This window comes from Zingiber officinale, chromosome 6A (genome assembly GCF_018446385.1).
Source record: "Zingiber officinale cultivar Zhangliang chromosome 6A, Zo_v1.1, whole genome shotgun sequence".
Classification (NCBI taxonomy): Eukaryota; Viridiplantae; Streptophyta; class Magnoliopsida; order Zingiberales; family Zingiberaceae; genus Zingiber; species Zingiber officinale.
This window is the reverse complement of record NC_055997.1, coordinates 109,263,714-109,281,330: the sequence shown is the minus strand read 5'-3', so window position 1 is coordinate 109,281,330 and position 17,617 is coordinate 109,263,714. Positions and strand designations below refer to the sequence as shown.

The 17,617-nt window shown below is 35.4% G+C and overlaps 3 protein-coding genes across 6 annotated transcripts in view; 1 reads left to right on the top strand and 2 right to left on the bottom strand.

The window, feature by feature from the left end:
- Positions 1–3,970, top strand: part of LOC121997379 (glutathione S-transferase T3-like) — a 75,857-nt gene extending 71,887 nt beyond the window's left edge. For 3 of the 4 annotated variants that reach the window (XR_006116265.1, XR_006116266.1, XM_042551759.1), the window contains 4 exons: positions 2,845–2,906; positions 2,991–3,090; positions 3,179–3,220; positions 3,647–3,945. The gene's annotated coding sequence lies outside the window, so the exon portion shown is untranslated. Of the gene's footprint in view, positions 1–2,844; positions 2,907–2,990; positions 3,091–3,178; positions 3,221–3,646 lie in introns of all 4 variants that reach the window. The other variant, XM_042551760.1, reaches the window with a different exon arrangement.
- A 103-nt stretch (positions 3,971–4,073) lies between these two features.
- LOC121997381 (profilin-like) lies at positions 4,074–7,030 on the bottom strand. Its single transcript, XM_042551764.1, has 3 exons — positions 6,794–7,030; positions 4,759–4,896; positions 4,074–4,458 (listed from the first exon to the last, which is right to left on the bottom strand). Exons 1-3 carry the CDS (start codon positions 6,914–6,916, stop codon positions 4,324–4,326), a joined length of 396 nt encoding a protein of 131 aa, XP_042407698.1. The 5' UTR covers positions 6,917–7,030; the 3' UTR covers positions 4,074–4,323.
- A 1,354-nt stretch (positions 7,031–8,384) lies between these two features.
- Positions 8,385–13,827, bottom strand: LOC121997376 (deSI-like protein At4g17486). The gene is made up of 4 exons (XM_042551756.1): positions 13,603–13,827; positions 9,030–9,317; positions 8,877–8,951; positions 8,385–8,748 (listed from the first exon to the last, which is right to left on the bottom strand). The coding sequence occupies exons 1-4, from the start codon at positions 13,742–13,744 to the stop codon at positions 8,612–8,614; spliced, it is 642 nt and encodes a 213-aa protein (XP_042407690.1). The 5' UTR covers positions 13,745–13,827; the 3' UTR covers positions 8,385–8,611.
- Between the last annotated feature and the right edge of the window lie 3,790 nt (positions 13,828–17,617).

The following is a 17,617-nucleotide window of genomic DNA, read 5'->3' as shown; positions in this document are numbered from 1 at the left end:
CTCCAATCTTATCAACTTGAAAGTATTTTTGTACCAACTCTATTTAATGAAAATGTCCCAGACTCTTATCATAACTGTGAGTTATAAGCGTACATGGCTCACACGTCCTATGGCCATCTGATTTGTTGTTCCAGACTCTCGCCACAACTGTGAGTTATAAGAGTGCATGACCCACGCACCCAACGACTATTTGGTCGGCTGTTCCAGATTCTCGCCACAGCTACGAGTTATAAGCGTGCATGACCTACACCCCCAATGACCATCCAGTCAATTATTTCAGACTCTTGCCACAGCTGTGAGTTATAAGTATGCATGACCCCGCGCATAACGACCATCTAGTCGGTTATTCCAGACTCTCACCATAGTTACGAGTTATATACGTGCATAACCCACATGTCCAACGACCATTCGATCAACTATTCTAGACTCTTTCCATAGCTGTAAGTTATAAGTGTGCATGACCCACGCGCCTAACGACCATCCAGTCGGTTGTTCTAAACTCTCGCCACAGTTGCGAGTTATAAGAGTGCATGGCCCACGTGCTCAACAAAAATTGGATCAGCTATTCTAGACTCTCCACAATTGTGAGTTATAAGCGTGCATAACCCACTCGCCCAATGACCATCCGATTGGCTATTCCAGACTCTCGTCACAACTGTGGGTTATAATTAGGCATAGCTCCCAGCACCAATTCACTTGGGCATGGCTTCCAGCATCACTTCACATGAGCATGGCTCCCACCTGACCGATACCTTACCTTTGTATTTCAAGCGCCTGACAAGCAATTTTTTTAGAAAGATAACATTAACGGTAACATTGAGGGGCGATAGTTAAAGTCATCAGTCGATCAGATGATCAAATGGTAGTAGGACTTGGGTCTAGTCAGTTAATTATAAACCTCCTTCAACTAGACTTAAATGAGAGACTTATGATACACAGCGTTGTGACTCCAAAGGTAATGTGGGGTTGATAGTCAAGACGATATGACAATCAAGGTCAATGTATACGTATCTGAAAGGACCACTTTCAACGGAACTCAGCTCCCCACTCCTCATTCGCATGGCTCCCAGTATAAACCCAATCGACTCCATAGTCGGTTGGACCTTTAGGGCTTAGCTCCTCACTTCTCATTGGCATGGCTCCTAGCATAAACCCGATCGGCCCCAGAGTCGATCGGATCTCCGGGGTTCATCTCCCCACTTCTCATGGGCATGACTCCCAGCATAACCTGATCGGTCCCAGAGCCGGTTGGATCTCTGTGACTCAGCTCTCCACTTCTCATGGATATGACTCCTAGCATAAACTCGTCGGCACCAGAGCTGGTTGGATCTCTAGGGCTTAGCTTCCCTCTTCTCTTGGACGTTGTTCCTAACATAAACCTGATTGACCCGAGAGCTAGTCAGATGTCTGGGGCTCAGCTCCCTATTTTTTATGGGCATGACTCCCAGCATAAATCTGATCGACCCCAGAGTCGGTCAGACCTCTGGGACTCGACTCTCCACTTCTCATGGGCATAACTCCCAACATAAACCCAATCAATCCCATAGCCAGTTGGATCTTCGAGGCTCAGCTCCCCACTTCTTATGGGCATGACTCCTAGCATAAACATGATTGGCCCAGAGTGGGTCGGTTCTCCAGAGCTCAGCTCCCCACTTCGTATGGGCATGACTCCTAGCATAAACTCGATCGGCCCAAGAGCCGGTCGGATCTCTAGGGCTCAGCTCCCCACTTTTCATGGGTATGATCCCAGTATAAACCCGATCAGCCTAGAGCCAGTCAGATCTCTAGGGCCTAACTCCCCACTTCACATGGGCATAACTCCCAGCATAAGCTTGATTGACCAAAGAGCCGGTCGAATCTCCAGGGCTCAGCTCCCTACTTTTCATGGGCATGACCCCCAGTATAAACCTGATCGACTCTAGAGCCTGTCAGATCTCTAGGGTTCAGCTCTTCACTTCTCATGGACATGACACCCAACATAAACCCGATCGACCCCAGAGCCGATCAGACCTCCTAGGCTCAACTCTCCACTTCTCATGGGCATGACTTCCAGTATAAACCCGATCAACTCTAAGCCGATTAGACTCTCTATAGGAGGCAGTATTGTCAAAGAATCGTAACCACCTGTCAAATAATAACGATTACTCACAAGAGAATATTTCACTTTTTTGGCATATACACACAACAAAACCTTTCTCTGCTTAGGGGAAGGCTATTATATATCTTCCACTACTCGACATATTTTGACACCAGACATTCTCTTACACCTCATTATTACGAAAATTATGAAAGACGGTGTAAAAAAGGGTCCTCTCCGTTGGCCAAGTGCACACACGTGCACGCTCACACATCCATACTACTATTCTATTGTTCATCTTCTTCTCTATTTTTCATTGGGGCTAGGATTCTGACTTGTGTCGTAGTACTTGTGCCAATGACCCCTTTCCTAATTCTCAATCTAACGTTTCTATTTACTCTCTTTATGATATGCACATGTCCTTGACTTCTAACTCCAGGTCCTTTCTCTATTAATATTTTTTTTTATCAGCAGCTCATTTACTCAGCTTCCGGATGATGAGATGAGATATCATACATCTCGATTAAATTTTATAAATTACCCTGATTAAGAATTCAATTATTGAATGTCTACTAGTTTGAAGTTTGAGTAAATTTTACTAAATTGGTTAAGAATATTTTTGATATTTTGTAATTTTGATCCAATTAAATTTTTTATTATGTATTATAGTAATTTTAAACAAAAACAGGACACTTGCATCTGGATTTGCTATGGTAGATAGATTTGTCTTGAATTTATTTGATGCATGCATCGTCATCCACTTTTAGTACTACCAGCAAGAAGCATCGAAACTACGACAACAAATCAACGGCATACAAAGTTCAAACAGGTACTGATTACCGCAAAGCATAAGCTATAATAATGTCCCTTGAAATGAGGTGGGTGTCGTTTAAAAGAGGTTCTAATCTAACAGGAACCTGATGGGCTAATCCCTCCACTCCATGAACCTAAGGGATCTTAAACAGCTTGAAAGTAGATTGGAGAAAGGTAGCAGCAAAATAAGAAATAAAAAGGTAAATTAAATCTAATAGTTCATTTTCGATGTCAATTAATACTGGTATCTTCTTCAGTACTTAAAATTCATCGAATTCCATGTTTCAGAATGAACTGTTGTTTGCTGAAATCGAGTACATGGAGACAAGGGTATGGAAAACGTATTCTGATTTCATTTGTGGAGTTTCCTAGCTATTCACTTCAAACAACTTGCTCATATTGTTCTTGTGTTCATTTTTTTAAGAGATGGAACTTCAGAGTGATAATATGTTCCTGAGGAACAAGGTCCTCCTCTCTGAGTAATAATATACATAATAAGATTCATCACAATCGACTTCATCAAGCTTCAGGCTGCGTATCCCAAATATTCAAAGATGTATATTATGACTCATATATCTTCATTAGACACTATGCAGGAATGAAAGACATGTAAGGATAAGAAAGCAACATGATAATAACGAAATCTTTGATGAATCATAATCTTGTTCGTTTAACACTCATTACGTTGTGTTTTGTTCATCCTTGATAGTCAATGACTTCAACGAGATAAGCTGATGAATTAAAAATTCGATACAGATTGTCGAGCCTGATAGGCTGCACCAACAGATGACTCAGTAACTTTATGCAATGCAAGAGGCGCAGCCAAACCAACATTATATATACTCAACAACAACAAAGAACATCTCTTCAACTCCGGTAAAGAATAATGCTAATTTTTCAAGTAAAACATCATCAATTTTATTTTTTTTGCCTTTCTTGTAGATGAGATCTAAACATGGAGCCAGATCTAAACATGGAGCTTGGGTACTCAGAGGATGAATCCTTGTTCAGATGTTAATTACTAAGGAATAAGGATAAGCATTCCCCACTTTGTGGAACGTTGATAAACTTGTATTGTTGGTAGCCATATGTAATCAAGGAATAATTAAGGAATTGCATCTAGTTTGAATAGATTTCTGCAACAATTTCCAAATGGAAGCTAAAAGGCCATGAGCAATACGTGTATGCATAACCACCATAACCATTTGCCAACCTTGTCAAAGATACAGATGACCACACAGAAAGAAACAATCGCTAAGTCCTAAATGGAAATTGAAGCAGTAGGGAAAATCAAGTAATGAGATCGTGCCCATGAACAAAGCAGACTCTTGTGCAACATGACTCCATACAAGTAGATTGATTGCAAGCCCATGCAAGGAAAATTATGGCAAATACCAAGATAAGTTGTCCTGATGCATCATCAAACACCTGATTCAAAAACCAAGATCATAAAGATAATCACCAAGCCTCTCAACAACCATGTTGCACTGACCACCGGTCATTGGCTCGTCGTATATACCAATTATCAAAGCAAGGTTGGTTTTCTTAATAGTGATGCCACCAGTGCCCTGAAAGTTGGTGAATTCATAAGCTGAAGAATGGAATATTCCATAAAACATTTCTCAGCTTCCAGGGAAAAAAAGTGTGAAATACTTTCAATTATTAATTAAAAAAGAAAAAAGATTCAATTTTTTGGGCCATTCTTGTGCAATATAGCAAGAAAACAAACAGCAATTTAGCAATAGATGCATGTTGGTCATTGTACGTATAAGATGTCATGCTCTAAATGGAATTATAAATGCAATCAGATGTCTTCTTTACAAACAAATTTTAGCACAGTAGTATCATATGGGTTATGGGTCACTGACCTTCTTCCCTCGAATGACAACACCTGTCTCGCCTTGGATAACCATGTACTTTGATCCACCAAGAAATAATCCAGTTGGCGCAAGAGTTCCAGGTTCATTAAAGTCAGCTATGATTGCAGAAATCTCTTCAGGTTTGAACTGTTAAGAGACAACAAAGATCATAAGCAGGCAATAAGAGAACAACATGAGAGTGACACTCAACCACACCTTGACCATATTGATTGTAACAAGTTTGTGCATGATTTATATAGAATCTGACATAGTTTACACTTATTTTTCTTGTCTTTCTCATGGTCGATACTGCAAGAATTGAGCCTGACATGCAAATAGAAAATTTATACAGATAACTGTGATACTTTAGAAATCAAAACGCCAACTTGAACTACACATGCAAAACACAAGTCATCAGCAGTTGCTATATTGCCCCCTTTGAATTTGAATATTACAAGCAATAGAAACTTGGATAGAGCTCAATGGAGGGAGAAAATTTATATAACTGATCATAACTGGTTGAGATATATGCACATCTCAGCAAACAAAGAGAACCAATCTCCACAAGTGAAAGTGGCAACCTACTCTTGAAGGAAGAGAACCCATCAAATGGACACAGAACTTGGATCTAGCTAGATAAGTCAAAAAACTGAAAGATCTTGAAGGGCTCAAGAAGGAAAATGTCCCAGTGGAAGGATGCAAAGATTCAACTACAATCAAAGGTCAATCCTCAATAAGGGAATGCAAAAGAAATGAGTAGTATGTTTATCTAAAAAATTACACATGATGTAGCATGAAAAATTAAATAATAACAAGTTTTAATTCTTCAATTTCTCTCTAATTCCTATAAACTACCACCCTTCTACGTCTCTCATGTCTCCTTTGTCATCTCTCCTCATTCTCTTAGTCTATTTTTCAAAGAGGAAAAAATCTCTCCTATATCTAAATCTCTCACTCATCTCTCTTTAGCATCACAATGTATATTGCTGCCAACAACCAATTAGCGGGCCAACTCTCTCTATCTCTCACTGTCACCGTTGCTGCCACCAACCCGTCCTTGTTCCGATACAAGGTGCCCAATCCGTCAAAACAAAAAAGAATGAACATCAGGATGATTCTGGGAAATATGGTCTGAATGATCTTGATAGTGTTCCCTGAACAATCCTTTGCAGAATTGTATTGGTTTGTTCATGGAAATGTTATAATATAAAAAAAATAATAATAATTAAGATCTCCATACAGATAATTTAGAAACATATTAAGAATTGAATCAGGTCCTTCAATTGTCACTGCTTACTATCACCTAATCAATTCTTGTCGTATGGAACTAATTTTTTGCCACAACCAAAAACCCAACAAATCAATTGCTTTTTCGGTATAGAAAAAATAAATCTGTTGATGAGTCGACATCATAAGCCAACGTTCAATCAACAGCGACCATAGAAATTTCAGCAAGCCATATCCGTCCATAAAAAAATAAAAATAAAATAGAAGTCATCTGATCTGATACGATTCCAAAAGATTATAATTCAAATTATTTATTATTTTATTGATTAATTGATAATCAACGGACGCCATGTTTATCAAAGACGTGTCTTGTCAATAATTAAAAACACTAATTTTAGTCTCTTGTTTTATAACAAAGAACAGTATTTCTAAATTGAATGAGTAATTTGAATAATTCTAGTAATTCTAAACTGAATTGAATACTTTTTAAATTTTCTTTGGAATCGTATCATGATCCTTCCCCCAAATATATCACTAGCAAGTAAAAAAACCCTAACCTTCAATATCCAATTGAAACCAAGTCTGAAGTAGTAAACAATCAGATCTGTAAGATCAATGATACAAAACTCACTGACTTAGCTACCTTCCCGTCTTTTAGCAGTTTTCCGTAGAAACACTCGCGTCAAAGTAGAAAACCAATCCAAAAACAAAATCCCTAATCAAACACACACGCCATCTAGGGAGGCGGAATCCAGATCTCCGCCGCCTTCCCTCTCAATCACAAGATCATACAACACCAAAACGGATCAGTTCATACCTGAGGGAAGGAAGGGCTCACGGCCCAGATGCTCCCGTCGTGGCCGAGGATTGCCGCGGCCTTGAGCTGCTGGCCATCGATATCGCAAAGAAGATGATCGTCGACGTACGTTTGCCACGACATGATCTCCTTCTCGCCCTCTTCTCTTCCTCTCGCCGGATGCTGCTACTACTGTTCCTAGTTCCTCCCTTCTCTGATCTCTCTCTCTCTCTCTGACAAGTTAGCGAGACAAGGGGATTTATTTATAACGCGAATAAAAGGGAAAAACATCCGAGGCTATTTTTGTTAAGTCAAACGGACGGATAAGATCTCACTTAGGTGAAATGAACGGTTGAGATAGATTTCCACTGATTTTTTTTTTTTCTTTTTGGTATGATATTTATTAGCACGCTTCGAACATTTATTCGCATTTAGCAACGAAGAAGCTTCGAGATATGCCCAAATTTGGCAGTAAAAAAATACGGCAAATTTTCATTTCGCCACAGGAAATTTATTTGTTTATTCCCAAAATGACATTTTTAAAAATCCTATTAATTCCACCGAAATAATACGCAAATAAAAATAAAAGAGAATCTATAATTATCAAAAAAGTAATCATACTTTAAAAAAAGTTAAAACAACGTTCTGATATTTTAAAATATTTTTATTTTAATATTATTATAACAGCTAATCATTGATCAAAATTACTTGAAAATGTTTAAAATTATTATAGCAGCCATCTAATACTTTAAATGATAATTGATTAAGTCGATACATAAATTTTTAATATAAATATAATATTTTTAATTAAATTGAACTAATAAGAAAAATATTTTTTTACCACGTGTATCAGTGTAATAAGAATACTTCAGTATAAAAATATAATGAAATATTTTTTAAAAATCAAGGATGCTTTTTGACTATTTTGATAATTAGAGGTGTTATATAATTTTTAACTATTTTTATTATTAAAAATAAAGGAAAAAAAAAAAGAAATTGAAAAGAATCAAATGGACCCATGTCTTCAACACAAGCTGGCTTGCAGGATAATCTATAAGAAAAAGGTTTCTGGTGGCCAGCCCAAGCATGGGCTGTCCAGTTAAGTAGCAATAATAATAGTAGGATTAGTCCACCATCAGTACTAGCCAACATATCTTGGTGTATCGATCACTTTCTGTTCATATAATGCATCCAATCTAGTCGCTAGTTGGATCGATTTGATGTCTTAGCAATTTTTGATCCTACTAACTTCACTTTCCTTTGAGAGATGGATAAAGTATGAAAATGGTGTGAGCCATTACCAAACATATCGATGGATTCAACGGTTGAGGAGATCAAAAGATCGACTGCAATCGACCTGCTCTAGCAATCTAAGTCAGCAATGTCGACATAACACTTCGTTTATTCAATATTTTGTATTCTATTTATGAAAAAAAAAAACATCAAAACACTGAGCCATGCATGAAGAAATAGATGATAAATAAACAAGAAGTTTAATCCACTAGAAACAAAAGGAATGCGCAGAAAATAGTCTACATTCTTCTATTAAACTGAATATTTTCTGGGCTTATCAAATTTTGATTTCTTGAAAAACTGGTAGAGAGAGCACAAGTAGTCTTTTAAAAATATCAAACTTTTAACAACCAAGTGATACAAATTATCCATTTGAATCGCAAAGTGTTGAAAATTCACCAACCACAACAGCAGCTGAAAAAGAATCACTAGGCAATGACAAGGGCGAAGGAAGAGTCACATCACCAGTAGCAGCAGGAGAGCAGCCCCATACGTGTATAAACATACAAACATGGCAAGAATACATCATCGAGAGACATAAAAGCTTCACCTGTGAACCTCTTTGATGATAGTAACCTCCCCGCCAGAGGGCGATAAAAGATGTTTGTCTTGATCGGCATCGTCACTCTCCTGCAGTTCATGCATTGTTGTGGTAATGACTGGAAAGGATTCTGACCCATCCTCTGCAGGAGAAACTTGAGGTTACTTGAAAGGATGCAAAAGAGAACACGAAAAAAAAATAAAGAATTCTCTCTTAGAGCAACAAATTTTCCTTAGCAAAAGTGCTAAGGGTCAAACTCCCCTAACTAACCTGATAAACCCTGGTATTCGTGCTTGACGGCTGGCAAACGAAGGCTTTCAGGTAGAAGACAATTACAAAGTGCACCTTTGTAGTCATATTCAATCAAAATATAAGCAAATTTGGGAATATGGCATTCAAATTATGGAATCAACACTACAGTACCTAATCCCGCGAGCCTGTTAACCCACTGTGGAATCTGTCTACCTGTCAGCCTCTTACTAACATCATCCGTGAAGTGATTGCAATTTTTTGAAATGAGGTGGTAAGTGTCTCCGTGGTACTCTGAAGCCACACTTTCTATGAATGTACGGAATTCTGCTGGAGGCAGATTTGTATGACCCAACACGATGGAGCATCTGTAGAGGAACCCAGGGCAGGTCTTTGGATCCACCTCAAACACTCCACTTGTGGGAAAATCATGGGCTCCAAACCCGTACTCCAACCCATGGACTGTAAATTTCAATAAACACTCAACCATAAATAGTAAGTACAACAAATAAGCAATTAGTGTTTTGTGTATTTTTACAAAACTTGTGATAATGACAACAAAGTCGAACCATATCAACTATTGGATCTTATTTTTGAATGGTTATCCTCCTTTCACATAGGAAATAACAAGGTAAGGTCACATTTGATCATCAGTGTGATGGAGACAGCAGGGAATATTAATCAACATTTGTATTGTGCACTTAACAATTTTTTATCATGTTTTTTATATGATAGCCATCTACATCATCTTCACCAAATAGTTCGACCCTTAAATCTTTTTTCTCTTGTTCCTCGTCAGTCTCAGGTCATTTCAAGTTATTAATAATCAATCAGATAGAAAATAATATCAACACACAGCATCTAATACTTCATTTAATATTAATAGATTAAAAAAATTGAGTTTTCCTTGCACACTTTTTTCCAGAAATAAAATTACAGAACTGTCAGAACTTTTTTAAAAGAAAAAACATATATTGATGATCCATATGCATCCTCACATCTGATCTTGTTAGATTAATCTGGAAATATTAATAATGGTGTCACCTGTCACTTACTCACGGGATGAATCCCCTGAATTAACTCTCATATTAAACAAATTATTAAGAGTTAAAACTACCAATCCAAATTGGACCAACCATTTTTACTGTAGGAATAAAAGTCATCTTATGTAAGGATTAAAGCATTACTATGATTATACATATTCTTTGGATCATTAAAAAATTTGCATAGTTACCATGTACATAAGAATTAGAGTATAGCACCCTTGAACGTACAGAATTATCAGTGGGCACTACCTAATACATTGTCCCTACTGTGAGCATTCTTAAATGGAACTTGACAACTTGGGCTACTATCATTACTATTTAATTAAAAAGTAAAAACCGTTATGGTTCTGTGCTGATTGATATAAATCATGGAATAGAAGTTTTGGGTTATAAAGAAAAATAAAAAATGATATTTTATGTCAGTCATTCTTGACTTACAACCAAACAGAAGGAACTTAAAAAGTAGGAGCCTTAAAAACACTTACTGAAATATGCAACATAAGGAGAAAAAAATTCTATGGGTTCTCTCCAAGCACTGGAGACAATAAGCACTTATAGTTTGAAAGTTCAACATGTCTAGTTGATCAAAATTACTTTGTTAGGCTGTGCGTCGGACCACTTAGCCTGTAACAGCTGACTAGTACTTAAGCCTGTAACAGCAGAACTTGTTCAACATAATACTTTGATTCTGCTCTCCTAAAAGGAAAATCATCACAATGCCCTCTCCATCCACCAAAACCACCAGAAATGTTTCAAAAAAAGTAGGCATACGACGTACAAAAAACCCGCACCCTTCTTTATCTCTAAAGATAGGGTGCCCTAACCATCCAACAATTATTCCATCCCCGTTATCCATTGACCCCGCTTTGAATAATCCCCCTTTTGTCGGATTATTACCAATGTAATCATAAAAAGCTAATTTTTCTGGAATTTTAGACCAAGCTTCTGATAAACTTACATTTTTGTCTAGTCCGAGACTAATTCTTTGGTATATTTCTTGCTGAAAGTATCCTTGACCCCACTAAGTATATGAAATGAGAGAAGAAAGGTATCAAGCCATTTAATCAAAATTCTATCAAGAAAAGTTATCATTCCCTTAACAGAATTTTGATTGAATGGCTTGATATTTCTTCTCTCATTTCCTTGAATAGATAGATAATATACATCAATTAAGGGATAATTTACAGGGGTCTGAATGTTGATTTGTCTCTATTTATAGCTATACAAACAAACAAACAAACTATGACCGATTTCTCTATACAAACTAATTAAGGAAAGATAATAATAAAAATAAATATGTTGCACAAAGTATATGTTTGCTACATATAGCACCCCCCCCCCCCCCCCCCTTCTCAAATTGATGTTAGTCGATAAAGAAGCATCAATTTGGCAACTAGAAATTGATGAGTAAGAGACTTGGTAAACACATCGACATTTTGTGAAGATGTGGAAATATGTAGAAGAAAAATAACATGCATTAACAATTTCTCAAATATAGTGACAATCTACTTCAATATGTTTGGTGTGCTCATGATAGACTAGATTAGTAACAATTTGAATAACAATTATATCATAAGCATGGAGAGGAGTGCGTTCAGATTGAGGAAATTCAAGCTAAAAGAATAATCTCCTAAGCCATAGTTGTCAAAAGCATGAGATGCAAAAAAGAGCTCAAGGGGGCTTAAAGCGAAGCGCACGCTTTACGAAAAAATGCAATAAATAAAATATTTTCAACAACTAAAAATAAATCAAAATATATCAAAAATACTAAAAATAAATTAAAAAAATAAGTTAGGGATTGATTGGATCCATTAAAGAATAATAACCTAGCTAGGAGCCTAGGAGATAAATAAATAAACAATTTATTATATATTTTTGAAATTAAAACAAATAAAATATATAATTAATTAGATAATTTTATTGAGGTTTAATTAAGCATCTTTGGATTATCCCTATCATAGTTAAGAGTTGTCCCCGGGGCTATGGTGCCGGTAGAACATTCAGGTTGTCATCCAGGTACCCGCAGTTCGATCCCTAGCTATGGCGTATTTGTAGGAATTTTTCCTCCAAATGGGGAGCACAATCAAAGGATGTTGAGCTTCTGGATTGGCCCCGCGCACGCTTCCCGATTTACCCTGGTGGTCGTGGGAGACTTCCGTAAGACCGGGCCGATCACCCCCAGAGATAGTCAATGAGGCTAACTGGATTTATCATTTTCTTTTATCATAGCTAGGAATTTATTGAGATAATCAAATTAAGTTTTAATTAAAAAAACTCCTGTTTAATTAAAAAAAAACACGAGTGGACCTCGGCCGACTACTAGGATCGCGCGACCCATTCGACGCGGCCTCTGTAGTTGCGCGACCCCTCAGATGTCGTGCAACCCCTCTGTCGTTGCCGCTGGGGTCGCATGAGCCTTCTGTGGTGCGGCCGCTGGGTCCCGTGAGCCTTCTGTAGTGACTATGGTGGTTGTGCAATGCCCCCAACGTGGTCGTAGGGTCACACGAGTCTTCTGACTTCTCTGAAGCGCAAAAGCATATGCCTTGCACTTTAAAGTGAAGCACAATGGAGTGCACGCTTCCGAAGTCTCTAAAGCGCATGGCTCGCACCTTGCGTCACTTTGGGCTTAAGTGAGCGAAGCGCTCGCTTTGGACAACTATGCCTTAAGCCAAATAATCTAAGAGCATGCAATAGACATAGCACAGTATTCAAATCCAATGGAAGATTTGGAAACCTAATGTTGTTTCTTACTCTTCCATGATAATGGAGATTATTATCCATAGTAACGTGCTCTATAATGAGCCTAGAATTGTAAAATATATTACGTATTGCAAATATTTTGTTAGTTTTAGAATAAAATTAAGAAGAAAAAAATCATCGCTCTTAATTTAGAATATCATGTCTCTCAAAGTATTATATTCAATCAACTTATACCAAGAGCATGATCCTTGGCATTCATAGTGAAGATATGTTAAAATGGCATCGATCTTTAACTTAGTAAATTTACATTTTTGAAAAGCAAAATAAGGTGTTAAGATCTCTTTTTGCATATGTGTCCAACAAAAGTTCACTTGAATTGCTTGTATGTACCAATAAGCAATCTGTTCTATACTCAGGTTCTTCTTCCTAACATTCATATGGAAATTGTGAAGAGGAAAAGAAAGATAATTGATGCTGATCTTCTAAAATAAATATTCTAGTTGTAATCATAAACGAGATATTATATAACCAAAGCTAAAATAAAATAAGTCATTAAAGTCTCATTTCCCCTTTGAAACTATCAAAATCTTTTACTGTTTGGTTCATATATCAATTTTCCTCTGGTAGCCTTTCCATTATGAGCTGAAAGCCTGAAACAGCATTCCTAATGATAAGAAAGATATTTCAAATTGGAGGAAAGGCAGTTTATTGCTATCATCCTTCCCGTTCATCATTTCAATTTTGTCGGTGAGCCAACTTCATTAAGACAATCAAATTTAACTGATTTAAGTTATGGCGTAAGGGCGAAAATTAGTTTGCTAAAAACTATTAAAAAGTAGCAAAATTCGGATCCACAACTCATCGAATGAGTTCCACCAATCGCATCAAATCTCATCAAACGATGGTGGAAGCCGCAGCGTAATCAAACAATCCATCTAATTTCCCGAGAAACGGAAAAAGACCAAAATTTTAAGGAACAAGACAGGCGCTAGGTTGCTCACCCTCGATGCCGGAATGGAAGATGCCGAAGCCGAGCCAGTGCACGTAGTTGTTCAACGGGGTGAGGTCGTAGACGTTGAGAACGACAGGGGTGAAGGAGGCCTCGTCGTTTGACAGCGACACCGAGGAGAAAGCGGAGCCCATGGAATTGGAACGGATCTGCGGAAGAAAACCCAACAGAGATTCGAGGAGGAGAGATAATCTAGGGCCGTAGGAAGAAGCCGTTTCCCTATACCGCTGGACCACGCTAGGAGCCGAATCGTGTGACTGGGTACAAAAGAAACATGCCACGTCGATAGAGTTTTTTTGTTTTCACTTTTCTAATAGAAAAAAGTCTTTTTTAAAAAATGTTTATTATTGATTTTTGTTGGCGTCCTATATAATTGAATTTATTTTTAAAAACAAATATTTTAGAAAAAGTTAGGAGGACACGATAATTAAAAAAAATACTTCAACAATAATGATTAACTTCAATAATTGCTCTAATTTATTTTTATTTTAATAACTAAAACCTCAGGGAAGACGGAGATAATTCTTTTGGAAGGGGAGTATAAATCATAAGGCGGCACTAAAAATAAAGCAATGAGTTTTAACAATATTTAGTTATGTTTTATTCCCCATAATATTGGTTATGTGATTAGCTGATAATCACACCCTAAAGATGGAACAGGAAAGCAAAGGAATTCACTGTGAAAGTCAATTGTTAAAAGGTAAGTAATGTGTAGTCCATAAAAAAGATAGAAGTCCCGAGGGAGGAAGAATCCTCTAGTCACAATGTAATTGTAGTTGGATCACAGTCACGATTCGATTATAATTGGTTGTGATTTTTTTTCTGAATTCATCTTCTTATTTAGGTTATAATTTGGATCGGATAGAAAATCGGAAGCTGTCCACAGTGGACAGATGGCTAGACTATCGGGCGTCGAGCGAAGGTGTCTCATCAATCACAACTCCGGTCCTAACAATCAAGAGGCCCGGGGCAAAACGATCAAAATAGGTCCTTAATTTTTTTTTTATAAAGTAAAAATTATTTATAATGACTTCTTCTAGCTTTTCTAGATGCAAAATCATCTATAATATTATTAATTTCAAGATTTTCTAAAATCTCTTTTTCAATAGATCAAATTGCTAATCCATTCAATCTCTCTTGTGACATTGTTGATCTCATGTATATTTTTAACAATTTTAATTTTGAGAAACTCCTTTCAGCTGATCCTACGGTAACAGACATAATTAACAATATTCTATAAGCAATTGCAACATTTGGATAACAATCTATATTTTTCACAAAATTAAGAATATCAATTGCTGACATTATCTCATTTGGTAAAGTCACTTGTAATATTTTTAATTCCGTAAACAAATCATCTAACTCAACATCTAATGAATTTTCATGCGTAAAAGTGGATGTTAAATTAATACAACATTTTCTCAACTCATCATTATCTAATGATTTTAATGTTTTTGAATCAAACAAAAAACCAAATATATTTTCAAATGTTTTCATTTCATCAAATCTACTTTTCAAAGAAGAAATTGTCATGTCTACAACAATCACAAAATAATCAATTCTAAAAAATTCTTCTGGTGATAGTGGAATTTCATCATCTTCTTTCTCATCTAATTGTTTTTTCTAAAAATATGACGTTTCATTAAAAATATTGGCTCTATATTCATATTAGATGCAAGATTTTTAGTAATAGTCAAACTTGTTGCAAAACCATCATTCCTATATTTTTCAAAATATGATATTACACCATCTAATTGTTTCATAGCAGAATCAATGCACATAGATTTTGATTGTAACTTCTTACTTATCATGTTTATAGCAAATAAAATGTCATACCAAATAACCATACCAAGTAAAAATTCAAAACTTTCAATTGAGTTAATTATACTTACAGCTTCACTCTTAGACTTTGCATCATCACAAATGTTATATATCTCTAATAAAGCACTTCGCACTTCAAGAGCCTGAAATCTAATAGCTTGAACACTTTTAATACGACTTTCCCAACATGTGTTTGAAAAAGATTTGACAGTTAATCCTTTCACATTATCAAGTAAAACTTTCCATCTTTTAGGACAACTTGAAAACAAAGTGTATATGCGTTGAACTACTCAAAAAAAGAAACAGCTTTAACACAAGAATGTGTCATATCACTAAGAGTCAAATTAAGACTATGACAAGCACATGGCATGTATAACGCTCTTGGATTTATTTCAAGCAACCTTTTTTGAACTCCTTGGTGTTTTCCTTTCATATTAGAATCATTATCGTAACCTTGACCTCTAATATTTTCAATACTAAGATCAAGTGATTTTAACACATTTTTTAATTGATTAAAAAGTCCAAAACCAGATGTATCATTAACTTTTAGAAACTCTAAAAAATACTCTTCTATCTTCACATTGCTAGATGACATATTAACACATTGTACTATGAAAGTCATTTGTTCTTGATGACTTATATCTGGAGTACAATCAAGAATTACTGAAAAATATTTTGTCTCCTTAATTTTCTTAATGATAATACTTCTAACATTATCAGCTAAAAGAGAAATCAACTCATTCTGAATTTTATAACCAAGATAATGATGATGAATTTCATGATTTTGAATGCGTCTAATATGATCTTGCATCTCAAATTCAGCAATCATTTCAATCAATCCTAAAAAGTTTCCATTACTTTCTTGATATAGTTTCTTATTAGATCCTCGAAAAGTTAAACAACGTTTAGAAAGACATTTTACAATTGCTAATATTCTTGTAAGAACTTGTCTCCAACGCTCTTTTTCTTTAGAGATTTCTCATTGTAGATCTTTATCAATTGTTTCATTTTTATCTAATCTCATTTTTAATTCTTTCCAAGAGTTCATATTAGTTATATGTTCAATAGAATTTTCATGTTTTTTAAGTCGTTCACTGATATGTTTCCAATCTCTAAACCCATCATTTGCTAAAGAACTTCTATTGTTTTCAGATTTAAATAACTTACAACAAAAGCAATAAACTTTATCTACATGTTTACTGTATACCAATCATTTTCGGTCTCTTACCTCTCCATTACTTAATTTTTTTAAAATAATGAGTACTTGAAAAATGTCTAGAGTAGTGATCAAAATGAAATATGAGATTCATTTCTCTTATAGACCCTTTTTCAACTAAAATATTATGTGCATTATTATCAAGATTATCCCAATTCCTTGGATCATATATATCAAGTGGAGGAATGAATTGTTTATCAATATTAGTATTCTCATTATCTACTATATTAGTAATATTTTCATGCTCTCTTAAATTATCTCTATCCTTATTAACATCATGAATTTCATTAGACTCATCATTAACGTCACAAATTTCATTAGACTCATCATTAACGTCATGATTTTCATTAGACTCCTCGTTAACATCATGTATTTCCTTAAACTCATCTATATTATCCCTATTTAAATTTTCTATATTTTCATTAGAACTTAATCTTTTAATAAAGAATTTATTAAGAGCACCTCTTTGTGATTCACTTAATTGCTCTATTCTTTTTCTTTTTTTTTTTCTTTTTTCACATCCAGAAATATGTTTTCTAGGCAACATATTATAATGCACAAAATTACAATAATTGCAAAACTATAATTTAAATAAACTGAATAAAATTATAATTTAAATTAACTGAATAAAATTATAATTTAAATTAACTGAATAAATGCACCTGGATGAAAAAGATGAGTAGATGACAATCCGTAACCGTCGCAACTATAATTTAATTATGTCGTTGTACAATAGAATGAAAAAAATTAAAATATAATGACAACAACTCGCTATGCATAAATAAAAATATGTGCATAATTTTAACAATTAAAAAATAAAAGTTAAAGAAAATTATGTGATTTTAGTTAGTTGTAATCAAACTCTACTCATGAATCTCATACAAACTCGCATTGTACTCTACTCTACGAATAAACAATAGTTACAAAGGAAAAAACTAGCACTGAGAATAGAAATCACACACACACAAAC